Raw genomic sequence first — 14,199 nt, forward strand, 5'->3', positions numbered from 1 at the left:
CAGTCTCTAGACTAAAGACCACAACAACAACATCACTTTTGGTTCCCCCCAAAGTAGGTATTATCAGTGATGTCTTAAATCTGTAAGCCCTCTGTTTTTTGTGAGCTTATAATTTAACCTGAGCTACAGCATTTAGCTCAACTACAAACTGAATTAATGTTTGTCTATAGATTATGTCCTGACTACTTGCAATAAACGTGGACCAGAGGGACCAACACAAGAAGACTGTAACTTTGCTTATAGCACAGATGAAACAAAAGTAACTGTCCACACTGGTGCTAAAGCTGGAATTCAGGAATGGATTGTTCCTGAGGCTGGATATTACACGTGAGCAATAAGTCATTTGACAGAATTTCACCTTAATTTATTAGCTTACATTTATTTATAGCAGTTTTATTTTTTTTAAATTTTTATTTGATGATATCTTGTTGTGACTGCTTAATTTTTATAAAATGTAGCTTTCATTTTGTTCTGTTATGGGAGTAACCTCTGACATCAGTTGAACTAATTGCATAAACATGTAATTTTATAATTTCTGAACCATAATATAGCTCTCAAACATAAAATACAGAGAATAGGTTTAAAATCACACTGCTCAACGTTATTGTGTACAGGTTATTCAGTATTGTGAGGATACAAGTTACTAACTTACTATGAAATGACATGATTATTTATGTTACCGTTCACAAAGTAATCTGCATTTTTTCCATTGGCCACAGTTCTTTTCTCTTTGATGTCCTTAGTTTCAGCCACCTAATGGCAAATGGTAGTATTTTAATAAAATATTTACCAGCGCTCACTATTTTTTTTATGTTTTTGTTAATCTAGTTCAGGAAAACTTTGTACATAATTTATGTTCCTGTTCTATGAGAGAACCATGAGATTGTATTTCATACTAATGTATTTCATACTAATTCTAGTTGATAATGATCTGAAAGATGTACAGACATAATGTAATTTTCTGTGAGGTATGTTTTGCAGCAGGTAGACTGTATGTACATTGAATAACCTTCTTCTGACAAGGAAAAATCATCTTTTGCTTCAGCACAATAACTCTTTATCATTATACTTGAAGTGTGTGTGGAAGAATGCACAGTTTTCAAAACGTAGATGTTTTCCATTAATGGACATTTTAGTTTTCTAGTGAGATACAACACACTCACTTTAGTGAGTATTTCAGATCAGTTTTGGGACAAGATGAATATGCAGCACTTTTACTTGCATATTTCTTAGAGATAATTGTATGCTTAATTCTAGTTTTGTGTAAACATAAATTGTCAGAAGCATTCTTTCTCACATGTTCATTCATCTCCTCCATGACACCTATGTTACTGCGCAATAATGAATATGCTATCTTCAGCATACATTACTGCTTTGAAAGGTCGAAAACTAGAATGATGTCTTGCATAAATGATGAACAAAGTAAGGCCCTGTGTATATCCACAAGTTAATCCATTTATGACATTCAGAAAGCTCCATTGTTTATTAGAGTCAATTATGATCTTTTGTTTTCAAGTGATGATTAAGATTTTTATCCTGCCAGTTTCCTGCCCAATATTCATTTGATGAGTTTGTAAATGAAGGTTTACCAGATAATGTAAAATCATAAGCATTTCATATTTGAACTTGATATGGTCATTATTATTTAAGGATTATGCAAGTTTGTATGTGTCATTCCTGTATTTGTGTTAATTTTTTGAGGATTATTCCTTTCAAATCCCAAAAAACAGTGGCCTTCACATTAACAGCTTAAAAAATTGTCTTTGCTTTCTTCAGTGCACTTTCACCTGTGCTGTTTTGACTTTGATGTGTATGGCTATTAAACATCATTGGATGTTGTGTTGTAATGTTGTGCCGAATGTGCTTTTGGTTGACTGTGAGCAATTGTGGCACCCACTCACACACAGCTTCCTCATAGCCAATTCTCTATGCAGGATATTATGCACTCAGCTGAAATGCCTACAGTCTCAGCAATCACACAAATTTTTATTTGGCAATATTAAATTAACATGTCATGGATTTTGTCAATGATTTCTTTTGTGGTGACCTCAGTTGTATTTGGTGCTTGACCAGCCACATTTAAATTCTTTAATCCAAAGGTAAATGGTCTTCAGTGATGGTGCAGAGTACATGCAAACTTCATCCGATTATGTTTTGATTTGTGTGGCAGTTTATAAGAAATTCGATTTTCTGCGTTTTCAATCAGAGTCGACACACTTGCCAAATCATGTGGTTGTCAAAAATAAACTGTACACTTTAAATTGTTAAAATTCTTTGTATGATACTTGGAATAATCAAGCTTGCCAACCATAAAGCCACAACAAAAAGACTCCATTCTTTCATGAAAATTTACCAGACTTATCAAAGCATCCTCGTACACATATTTGGAGAGGCACTGTATGAGCTGTGGTGGGGATACTGAAGTAAACAGGGTATTGAACGATAGTGGTGTATGTGCCATTTTCAGTAGGTGCAATGGCTTGGCTAGATGAGCATCATGTGTTTGTTGTTGAGTAGTATATTCTTAATGGTGGTTGTGTGATTACTACTGAGTGAGCATTTTGCATTCAGTTCAAACATGGCTGACATTGATGTGTTCCTGTTAGAAAAATTATTCAAATTTGAATATCAAACTTTAGAGCATCAGATTCTGCACTGAAAAGAAAATCTACTGGCTGACCTCAGTCTATAACAATGCTGGAAAATGTGGCACATGGTGGAGCATCTATACAGCGACCTCCAAAGCATTAAATACTTAAAAATGCAGCTGCCCTGGGATTGTCTGATAGGAGTGTAAGAATAATCCTGCACAGAGATCTTTACATGCACTCATACCAAACAAAGATTGCCAAAGAATTAAGTGAGAGAGATTTGAAACTCAGAGCTGCACGAGGAAATTCTCCCAAAAATTCCCTCTGGCACTATTTTGATTTCTTCTGATGATGCCAACTTCCATTGCTAAAGTACTGTAAATAAACCGTTGCTGAATTTGGTGCCTTAATTTTTTTTCCAAATAAGATGGCATAAAAGCAAGGGTAGTTCATGTTGCTACTGTCACATGTTAGACAGCGTCCTTCGACCTAAGTTAAACCAGTTTGTTGGGTCCTTGAAGTGGGAGAAGTCTTGTTTCATAAGATGGAGTCACAGCATAGACTTATCAGCATTCTTCAGAAATGTTGAAAGAGCTGTTTCCTGGATGTCTTCTCTCACCATGAGGAGACATCACATGACCCTCAAGGTCACCTGATTTAAAATCTTGTGATTTTTTTTTCTTTGGGGCACTTAATGGCTCAAATGTGCAAGCATTGCCTCACAACCCTGCAAGCACTTAATGAGGCAATCACCCAGGAAGTGGTTTCCATTCCACCCAGGAAGTGATTGCCATTCCATTTGAAATAACACAAAAAACTTGAGACAATTTTGGCAAAGCACTTGATTAAAGTGTCAACAGTGAAGAATATCATTTACCTGACATAATTCTTAAAACCAGCTAATGTAAAAGGGAATACTTTTTGTTGTTCACAACTAAAAGTATTTTCTCTGTCTCTTTGTTTATTTGTAACTCTACCTTTGGAAATAAAGGAGGACTTTTTGCCAGACCCTGTACATGCCGACCATCTACCCGTGGCTTCCCCTGCATACTCATATGTCACACATAACAATCTCTTGGCCCATCTCCCCACCCCCTCCTCTTTGCCTATCACCTCCTCGCATCTGTATTTGTCCATCTCCTCCTCCTACTTCTCAGCCCATCTCCTCTTCCCTTCCATCTTTCTGTCAGTGTCCCCCACTACTCCCTCTGTCCATCTCCTGCCCCCTCCTCCTGTCCCTCTCTGTCTTATCTCCTCCAGCCCCACGGTCCATGTATCCATCCACCCCCCCCCCACCCCCCACCCCCCACCTGCCCCCTCTGCTGATAGCCTCAGCATTGATGCCCATAAGTTGCTCCTTCTGTCCCCTCTCTATGCATCTTCTTCTGCCCTCTCTCTCCCTGCCCACCCCTTCCTGCCCCCCTCCCCCAGGTATGCCCATCCACAAGTGTAGCCCCTGCAAAAGAGGTTGATAAAGCAGGTTGGAAGTACACCCACAACACGCCTCTCATGTAGCCCAGCTAAGCAGGCCAATACAAGCCCAACACAGCACACTTGTCTGTATATCCATAAATATTAAGAGCTAAAGCATTATAAACCCCAAATATTAGTCCTCCTGGGGTAAGGGCTTTATGTGTCAAATCTGGGTCACTTTGGTCCAGGTGCATGGGAAAAGTTGTCACACATTCATATATATATATATATATATATATATATATAAAAATCGGTTTTCCACTCCCAAAATTGGAATGACTCCTTACCCTCTCCCTTAAAGCCCACATCCTTTCGTCTTTCCCTCTCCTTCCCTCTTTCCTGATGAAGCAACCGTTGGTTGCGAAAGCTTGAATTTTGTGTGTATGTTTGTGTTTGTTTGTGTGTCTATCAATGTGCCAGCACTTTCGTTTGGTAAGTTACATCATCTTTATATATATATATATATATATATATATATATATATATATATATATATATATATATATATATATATATATATATAGGGTGAGTCACCTAACATTACCGCTGGATATATTTCGTAAACCACATCAAATACTGACGAATCGATTCCACAGACCGAACGTGAGGAGAGGGGCTAGTGTAATTGGTTAATACAAACCATACAAAAATGCACAGAAGTATATTTTTTAACACAAACCTACATTTTTTTAAATGGAACCCCATTAGTTTTGTTAGCACATCTGAACATATAAACAAATACGTAATCAGTGCCATTTGTTACATTGTAAAATGTTAATTACATCCGGAGATATTGTAACCTAAAGTTGACGCTTGAGTACCACTCCTCCGCTGTTCGATCGTGTGTATCGGAGAGCACCGAATTACGTGGGGATCCGAAGGGAATGGTGATGGACCTTAGGTACAGAAGAGACTGGAACAGCACATTACGTCCACATGCTAACACCTTTTTATTGGTCTTTTTCACTGACGCACATGTACATTACCATGAGGGGTGAGGTACAGGTACACACGTGGTTTCCATTTTCAATTACGGAGTGGAATAGAGTGTGTCCCGACATGTCAGGCCAATAGATGTTGAATGTGGTGGCCATCATTTGCTGCACACAATTGCAATCTCTGGCGTAATGAATGTCGAACATGCTGCAGTATCTGGTGTAATGTCGCAGCAGGCTGCCACATTGTTTCGTATCCTCTGGGGTACAACCCCATCACGGAACACATTCTCCTTTAACGTACCCCACAGAAAGAAGTCCAGAGGTGTAAGATCACGAGAACGGGCTGGCCAATTTATGCATCCTCCACGTCCTATGAAACGCCCGTCGAACATCCTGTCAAGGGTCAGCTAGTTTTAATTGCGGAATGTGCAGGTGCACCATCATGCTGATACCACATACGTCGACACGTTTCCAGTGGGACATTTTCGAGCAACGTTGGCAGATCATTCTGTAGAAACGCGATGTATGTTGCAGCTGTTTGGGCCCCTGCAATGAAGTGAGGACCAATGAGGTGGTCGCCAATGATTCCGCACCATACATTTACAGTCCACAGTCGCTGTCACTCTACCTGTCTGAGCCAGTGAGGATTGTCCACGGACCAGTAATGTATGTTCCGTAGATTCACTGCGCCATGGTTTGTGAAACACGCTTCATCGCTAAACAGGTAGAACTGCAACGCATTCTCTGTTAATGCCCATTGACAGAATTGCACTCGATGATTAAAGTCATCACCATGTAATTGCTGATGTAACGACACATGAAACGGGTGAAAGCGGTGACGATGCAGTATGCGCATGACACTACTTCGACTCAGTCCACCGGCTCTTGCAATGTCCCGTGTACTCATGTGTGGGTTCATGGCAACAGCAGCTAACACACCAACTGCACCCGCTTCTCCTGTGACGGGCCTGTTACGGACCTGTTTGCGTGCTATGACCATACCTGTTGCAAACAGTTGGCGGTAGATGTTTTGCAATGTGCGGCACGTTGGATGCTCTCTGTCCAGGTACCGTTCTGCATACATCCTGCAGGCTTCAGCTGCATTTCGTTGACACTCGCCATAGATGAGTATCATCTCCGCCTTTTCAGAGTTCGAATACACCATGGTCACAGTTCCTACAACACTACATTATCACAGACGTCTGGTAACACGGTGTACTACAGTTGGTCTGCATGCGGAAACGAAAGCAGAATAACAATAGCAGCAAGTGCTACATGCGGACACTGCGACAGCTAGACCAAACCACAACAGTGCACTACAGCCACACTCGTAAACACGCTCGTCATCGTAAACATGTCCCTGCAGATGCTGCTCGCCGACCGTGGCCCGTGTTTGTTACAACACGCAATTGAACGTCGGAGGCTTCAAGCGTCAACTTTAGGTTACAATATCTCCGGATGTAATTAACATTTTACAATGCAACAAATGGCACTGATTACATATTTGTTTATATGTTCAGATGTGCTAACAAAACTAATGTGGTTCCATTTAAAAAAACGTAGGTTTGTGTTAAAAAACATACTTCTGTGCATTTTTGTATGGTTTGTATTAAACAATTACACTAGCCCCTCTCCTCATGTTCGGTCTGTGGAATCGGTTCATCAGTATTTGATGTGGTTTACGAAATACATCCAGCAGTAACGTTGGGTGACTCACCCTGTATATATATAAGAGCTTACAGACCCATTTTGCCCATTTTCTGCTAGAAATGAAAACAAAAAATGAACTGTGTTGGTAGCGTAATATCGAAAAGATTTCATTTCCATGCAGTCATGACAAAACCTTTGAATATCCAGATTAAGGAACGTAATACTTCTGTATACTAGGCACATTATGTCTATAACATAATTTTGTGAACGTCTCTGTGGAATTTCCCCTTCATAGTACTATAAACAACTATTGGCTTTTGCCTACAGCCATTTGAGCTTCACAATTGAAAGCTGTATAAAGTGCTGCCAGGTGTCATGGGTTTCCTCAAGTTGACTGGAGTAATAAGTCTCCACGCATGATGCAGTTTTTCACGCATCTCAATGTTTATGATGACATATCTCCTGATCTATGTATGGTAACATGATATAATTTTGTAGGTGCATTTAGTGGCATTTGTAGATACTGCCTGCAAAATTTATAATAAATAGAGTTAGTAGCACAGGAGTAATAAATTTAAACTTCTGCATGATGCAGCAGTTTTTCATTCATCTCTTTGTTTATGAACTAAGATATTAATGTATGTATGTTTGTATGTAGGTTGTTCTTGCTGCCACAGTGATTTTTCCCTTATTCCAATGAATAAAAAATATGGGAGGGATGATTTAAATAACTTAAGGCCCCAATAATTTCCTCTTGCATTTCAAAAATATTAGGAAAAGTTATGTATGACAAGTTTATAGAATTTGTAAGTAAAACACAAATCCAGTATTATTTTTGATGATTTTCACTTTTATTCTTGCTTGCATGCATTTTTGATCATATTGATGAGATAAATAAGTTGACTCATACAGCTTTCTGGAAGCTTGACACAGTTTTCTGTTATTAACCTTGAACTTTCTATGCTACATGCAGAGAGTAATACACCAGTATCTTCAGATTTTTGAGGTCTCATTCATTCAAGAGGCCATGCACATCAATCAGAAAGTGTAATGGGCTAAGAAGCAAGCCTTGAGGAACCCTTTATGTTGTTGGTAACTCATCTGAAAATAAAATACTGTTTCTGATTTTATCCTTAAACTCATTTCATACTGAAGTGATACATTTTGTTTGCGATTTCCAACAGAATTTTATGACGCAGACATTGAATGCTTTTGAAAGTTATCCAGAAAACTGTTTGGGAACCCATATTCATTTTGTTAAGCTGATCCCTTTTTTTGTGCTTCATTCATTTACTGCCAGCCTTTTTGTTTACAGCAGTATGATCAAGAATACTTTGATTGTTAATGGATTGAATTATGAACATTCTTTGATTGTTAATGGATTGAATTATGAACGTAATCTAAAAAAATAAAAATTGAAATTTTAATGCTGTTTGAAGCATCTGCAAATCAGTAATATGTGGGGCCATAGCTAAAACAAAGATAAGAAAAATTGAATTAATTTCAAGCTAGAAAGAGAGAGAGAGATAGAGAGAGGGGGGGTGGGGATTGGGGGGGGGGGGGGGAGAGAGACAGAGAGAGAGAGAGAGAGAGAGAGAGAGAGAGAGAGAGCACTGTGATCTACTCCCCATTCCTAGTTGCAGCAATTGTTCACAATGAGCAAAGTCTTTTCGGAAGATTAGAGAGGATTAAGATTACAATAAACTTTTTACTTCACTTATCTTTTCTTGTAGAATTGGTTCCATTTCTTTTTGTCTAGGGGTCTGATTCTTGAAGCTGAAATTCTCACATTTTAGGTCCTCATGGTTGAACTGATCTAAATACTTTTGAAGATTGTTGTTGCAGAATTTTTGTTTTAACGTTAATTTATTCTATCACATTTTAGTATATCACACAAGCTTTTGGATTTTCACATTAACAAAGCCGAAATTACGTTGTTCGCCCAAACCACATTTCCACTACATCCAATCGCATCAGAGGTGCGCTTACTACTCCTTCACTCTATGGTAATAACAATATTCCAAAAGGTTTACTGTTTTTCTTAACAAATGAAATTATATTAGTTTCGATTATTATTTCATAAATGGATCCAGAAATAAACATAATAAACAGTAGTATAATGCATAATTAATTATAGAAATTTTAAGTGTGCCAAATAATTCATAATTTCAAATGTTTATAAAAATAACAGTTTTAACTGTACATTCAGAACTAGTACTTATTGATTGGAACATCAAAAATAAAATAATTCCTTCTCACAAATTTTAGTTTGAAATATATGGTATTGTGTATAAAATTATGCGACATTTTTCAGGAAAGCAGCTGAGATAATACTGACTTGTCCAAAATTCGAAAAATATTACAGGTATTGAAAACTACTGTTGAGGAAAAGTAATGCTAGGGGAGGATTTCCCATTACAGCACCCAATTTTCAGTTTTATATGTGGGAATATCTGTGTGAACTGATGTTTTCTTTAGAAAAACACATTGGTTCTTTCATCATTCTGTGTCTACTACACTGAACTTCATCACATTTAATTCTGATGTTTCTCAATGTAAAACTCACTGAAGAAACAACTGAAGTATTTATTGCTGAAGATCTAGATGTGGATTAGTAATAAAAGTATCACCTTTGAAAATTATTTCATATATCTTCAGCAGTTAGATGCCAGCAGTATTTCCAAAGATTGTTTCCACATTAAATTTCATTTCACTTGTTTTATAACTGTCATTCATGATAACTATGTATTTAAATTATGATTGAATATGTAAACAGCTCTTCAATCAGTGATGCACCATATAGATGGGAATAAATATTTATTTTTATTTTTAGTGTATTACACATTCCCTCTGTTATTTTCATTGTTTTCACAGAAGGTCTGCAGTTCATGTTTGTCTCTTTGAACAGGATTATAGCCAAAGGAGCAAGTGGCGGGTCTGGTTCTGATGCATATGGTGCAAGTTACAGTGCTATTGCTCGTACCATAATTGAGTTGGACAAGGGCCAAAGAATTTATGTTCTAGTGGGGCAAGAAGGAACTGGAGCATGTAAGGTATGTAACTTCAGATAACAGAGTAAAAATTTGTTTCTTTCAGTGATGTTTTTGAGCACTAGGTATCCTAGAACTGCTTGACAGAGATAAAGATAGAAGGCATCAGTAATTATGGACATGGTCAGATGATGTACACAGTTCAGCGCGTGAACTGCCGTTTGTACTACCTGTGCACACTCGTCATTATTAAAAATTATAATGTTTCCTTTTTGGAGCTAAATTTTAAATGGTTTTTATTTCTTGGCAAAGTAAAAATGTCATGACCTGGTAGTGAATCATTGAGAGACTCTGCATTCCCTCTATCCCCCTTCCCTCCCATCTTTTACAATACACTGTTTGGCGTAGCTCCCTTTAGGTCTGTATACTATGTCCACTGATTATCCAGTGTGTGAATTCCATTCTTGTAAAGTGATTCTGAAAAATGTGTGTATCACCAATCTACGGTTGGTATAACATTTTCTGTGGACTAAAAAACATTTTTAAGGTACTCAGTTTATTTAGATATGAGAACAGTTGAAAGGTACCACATGCAGAGAATATGGTGAAAGTTTCTAGAATTAGTCCATCAAACTTCTCAGTTGTCCAGTTATCATGGCATATTTGTAGATATGTTCCTTGTCGTGATGAAATATTTTTCGTATACTATCAAGGTCTCTTCCATGTATTGTTTCATCCAGGTAGCTCAGAAAACTAATGTTTCATCTTGCAGTTGTTCTTTTACACATTCCAAGACAATCAGTAAGGAGAATTTCTTTTGCATTCCACAAATAACTGACCATGACTTTTCCAACAGATGAAATCAACTTATCGTTTTTGGTCGTATGTTTATCGGTTTCCGCTCAGTGCTTTTATAGCTGATTCATTTCCAGTGTGGCACAGGATCATAATGGGAGTGAAAGTGTTAGAGGTTATGTAGGGACAGATTGTTATTCAAATACAAACCTATTTTATTAAACATTGTATACATTATAATAAATTAGAGAGCATGCATGAGTAAACATAAATAGGGTCTAGTGTTCAGTTTATCAAATGATCTTGATACATAGATGAGAGGGGAGCAAGCCAAAAGCTGAATTGTGTAACTCTGTTTTCAAATGTTTCTTTACAAATGAGGATTGCACCAATTTAATTCTTGTACCACTGAAAAAATGATTGAAATAAGTACTAGTGTTAGTGGTGCTGAGATACATCTGAAATTGTTAAAATTGAACAGAGGTCCAGGGCCCATTGTAATCCCTATCAGATTCTATATTGAATTTGCAACTAAGTTAGACCCTCTTCTAGCTGTAAACTATTGTAGGTCCCTCAGACAAAAAACAATGCCCAGTTTTTGCAAAAAAGCACAGGTCACACCTGTCTACAAGAAAGGCAGTAGAAGTGATTCACATCCTTGACATCAATTAGTTGTATAATCTTAGAGTGTATTCTGAATGCAAACATAATGATGTATCTTGAACAGAACTGGCTTGGATTCTGAAAACATCAATCATGTGAAACCCAACTTGCCCTTTTCTCACACGACATACTGAAAGCTTTGAATCAAAGCAGTCAGGTAGATGCAGTACTTCTTTATTTCCAAAAAGCTTTTGACTCATTACCACAAATACACTAATTGTCAAAAGTATGTTCATAGGGGGTATCAACTGAAAATTGTGACTGGATTTAGGACATTTCAATAGGGAGGACTCAGCATGTTATCTTCAATGAAGAGTCATCGTAGAAGTAACTTCAGGTGTGTCCCAGGGTAAGTGTGTTGGGACCCTTGCTGTTCATGTTGTATATTGGTGACCTCGCAGGCAATATTAATAGTAACCTCAGAATTTTTGCAGAAGATGTAGTTGTCTATAATGAAGTAACATTTTACAAAAGGTGTGTAAATATTCAGTTAGATCTTGATAAGATTTCAGAGTGGTGCGAAGGTTGGCAACTTGTTTAAATATTCAGAAATGTAAAATTGTACACTTCACAAAATGAAAACAACATAGTATCCTATGACTATAATATCAATGAATCATTGTTGAAATTGGCCAGCTCATACAGATATCTGAGTGTGACACTTTGTAGGGATATGAAGTGGAATAATCACATAGTCCCAGTTGTGTGTAAAGCAGGTGGTAGACTTCTGTTTATTAGTAGAATATTGTGGAAGGGCAACCAGTCTACAAAGGAGATTACTTACAAACCACTCGTGTGACCAGTTCTAGAAAATTGCTGAAGTGTTTGGGACTCATACCAAATAGGACTAACAGGGGATGTTGAATGTATACAGAAAAGGGCAGCACGGATGGTCATAGGTTTGTTTGCTCCATTGGAGAGTATCACAGAGATACTAAAGGAACTGAACTGGAAGACAGTTAGACATAAACTACCCCAAGAAAATCTGTTAACAAAGTTTCAAGAACTAGCTTTAAATGATGATTCTAGGAATATACTACAGTACCCTGTGTATAACTCACTTAGGATCATGAGGGAAAGATTAGACTAATTAATTTATGCACAGAGGCATTCAAACAATCATTACTCCCATTCTTCATATGTCAATGGAATGGGAAGAAACCTTAATGACTGGTATATCGGGACATACCCACTACTAAGCACTTCACAGTGGTTTGTGCAGTATAAATGTGGATGCAGAATAAAATTGCACACTTGCCTCACAGGAATATTCAGCTCTACAAAATGGGCATAACAGACACACAAAATCAGAAAATCTTAACCTTATACACAGCATCAGGTATCAATATTTTGCCCCACTGAGACCAAAACTTTACAGTAAAGGAACCATGGATTATCTCATAAAATGACAACACATCTATCAGCAGGATGACACAAGGACACTCAACCAAGGATCTTGTTCCAGAACCTAATAATAAAATGCAACCTACTAAGGCTGATACTTTAAGCAAACAACTGACAAAAACAGAAACAGACACAGTCTACAGCAACACATTAACTAAATGTACACCCTGTAACAAAGGCACACAGGAAAGCAACATCAGTAACAGGCAAATGTATCCGTAAAATACAGTTCAAACAGTTAAAGCACTGTTTTATAAATTCCAGAAATACAATTCAATAAGATAAAGCACTGCTCTAAAAATTCTAGACCTAACAGTGCCTTTCCATGTTTCACCAACATAAAACTTTGATTACCTAAGTATGCCATCACAGGCTCAACAGTTTCCATGACAAGATTGCACAAGTCACCTATACACATTGCTTTCCACTTGCCATAACAGAAAACACCCTTCAGCCAGCATTTGCTCACTCCAAGCTGCACAATATCCCCTGGATGTATGAAGGCAAACATTGTCCGCTCCAGTTGGAATGAGGACTCACGTTGACAGCAAATGAAATACAGTCATGGCTGTCCATCAGCCAACTGTCACATTTCCAGCTCTGTCTCCAGGAAATCACTCATGAGCCCCAACTTTCCGGCCAATCCCAACAGCTCTCTGCTCCAAGGCTGTTGCCTCATTTCGATGGTGACAGTGGCCATCCATCCTCCATCTATATGGAGCTGCACTGACAATGTGTAACATTATAAGATTCAGTAAAACTTTGTAGTTCATCTACAATTTGCTCAAACTGTTCACACAATATTTTGACAGATAACATTTTAGACACCCTATAACTTCTACAGATAAGAAAAATAGGTTGGATTTTACAGCTTATCGGAAATGATCTTTGATGTAGACTTACAGCCCAATTTACAACCACATAGTTATCAAGAAAACATAAATTTTTGGAACACAAAAAAAGCATATTACTTGTAAACAAACCTCTGATCACTGACATCATAAGAATAGCCATGCTTAAAAAAAAAAACCAACAACAACAACTCCAGCCTGAACTTGGAGGTTTTATGAAGTCCTTGACATTTTGATGCAGACGACACACTTGATCGTCAGAGTGGTAGGAAGTGGACCTGTTTTGAGAGTTGCTCTAATAACTATTGTCATCACTAATACATGTGAATATTATAACCAGTAGTGGAAATGTATCAGAATTTGGAAGTAAACCATATGATGGAAAATGACATCATGGCCAAGTCTTTTTATTTAAAGACAAACGCCAAACCTCTTACCAGAACCTGTTTTTATAAACTTGCCCAAAAGCACCTCCCCACGGTTCTGAGCTAGGCAAATATCAGATACCTGTGCCCTCTGGCACTTCAGTAAAGCATGTGCAGCACTGTTGCAACTGCTAGGCTGAGCAGGTATTCAAGTGTGCTGTGAGACAGCTAATTCCTGGAACACCAGAAAGAAGTAACAAGAAAAGCACAAAATCAGTTGAATTCTTTTTGATACCTAAACTTTTTCCAACTTTGAATGAATATCCATTGCAATTAACAAACAGTTTTAAGCAAAGGAGTTTCCTATGAAACAGTACTCATGTTTATTCGTTTGACTGAGACAATACAACTTGAATAGTGTAAGTATCAGTATGAACAAAACTATTCCATAGATCTAATTAGCACTTGACCCTCATTTT

The 14,199-nt window shown here is 37.6% G+C and overlaps 1 protein-coding gene across 3 annotated transcripts in view; it reads left to right on the forward strand.

Annotated features, from left to right (window-relative positions):
* LOC126258990 (leukocyte tyrosine kinase receptor-like) overlaps positions 1-14,199 on the forward strand; it is a 717,375-nt gene that overhangs the window by 519,577 nt on the left and 183,599 nt on the right. For all 3 annotated transcript variants that reach the window (XM_049955685.1, XM_049955687.1, XM_049955688.1), the window contains exons 11-12: positions 171-327; positions 9,561-9,705. In XM_049955685.1, coding sequence (XP_049811642.1) covers positions 171-327; positions 9,561-9,705 — 302 coding nt within the window. The remainder of the gene's footprint in view (positions 1-170; positions 328-9,560; positions 9,706-14,199) is intronic.

The sequence above is a fragment of the Schistocerca nitens genome, chromosome 1 (genome assembly GCF_023898315.1).
Source record: "Schistocerca nitens isolate TAMUIC-IGC-003100 chromosome 1, iqSchNite1.1, whole genome shotgun sequence".
Lineage (NCBI taxonomy): Eukaryota > Metazoa > Arthropoda > Insecta > Orthoptera > Acrididae > Schistocerca > Schistocerca nitens.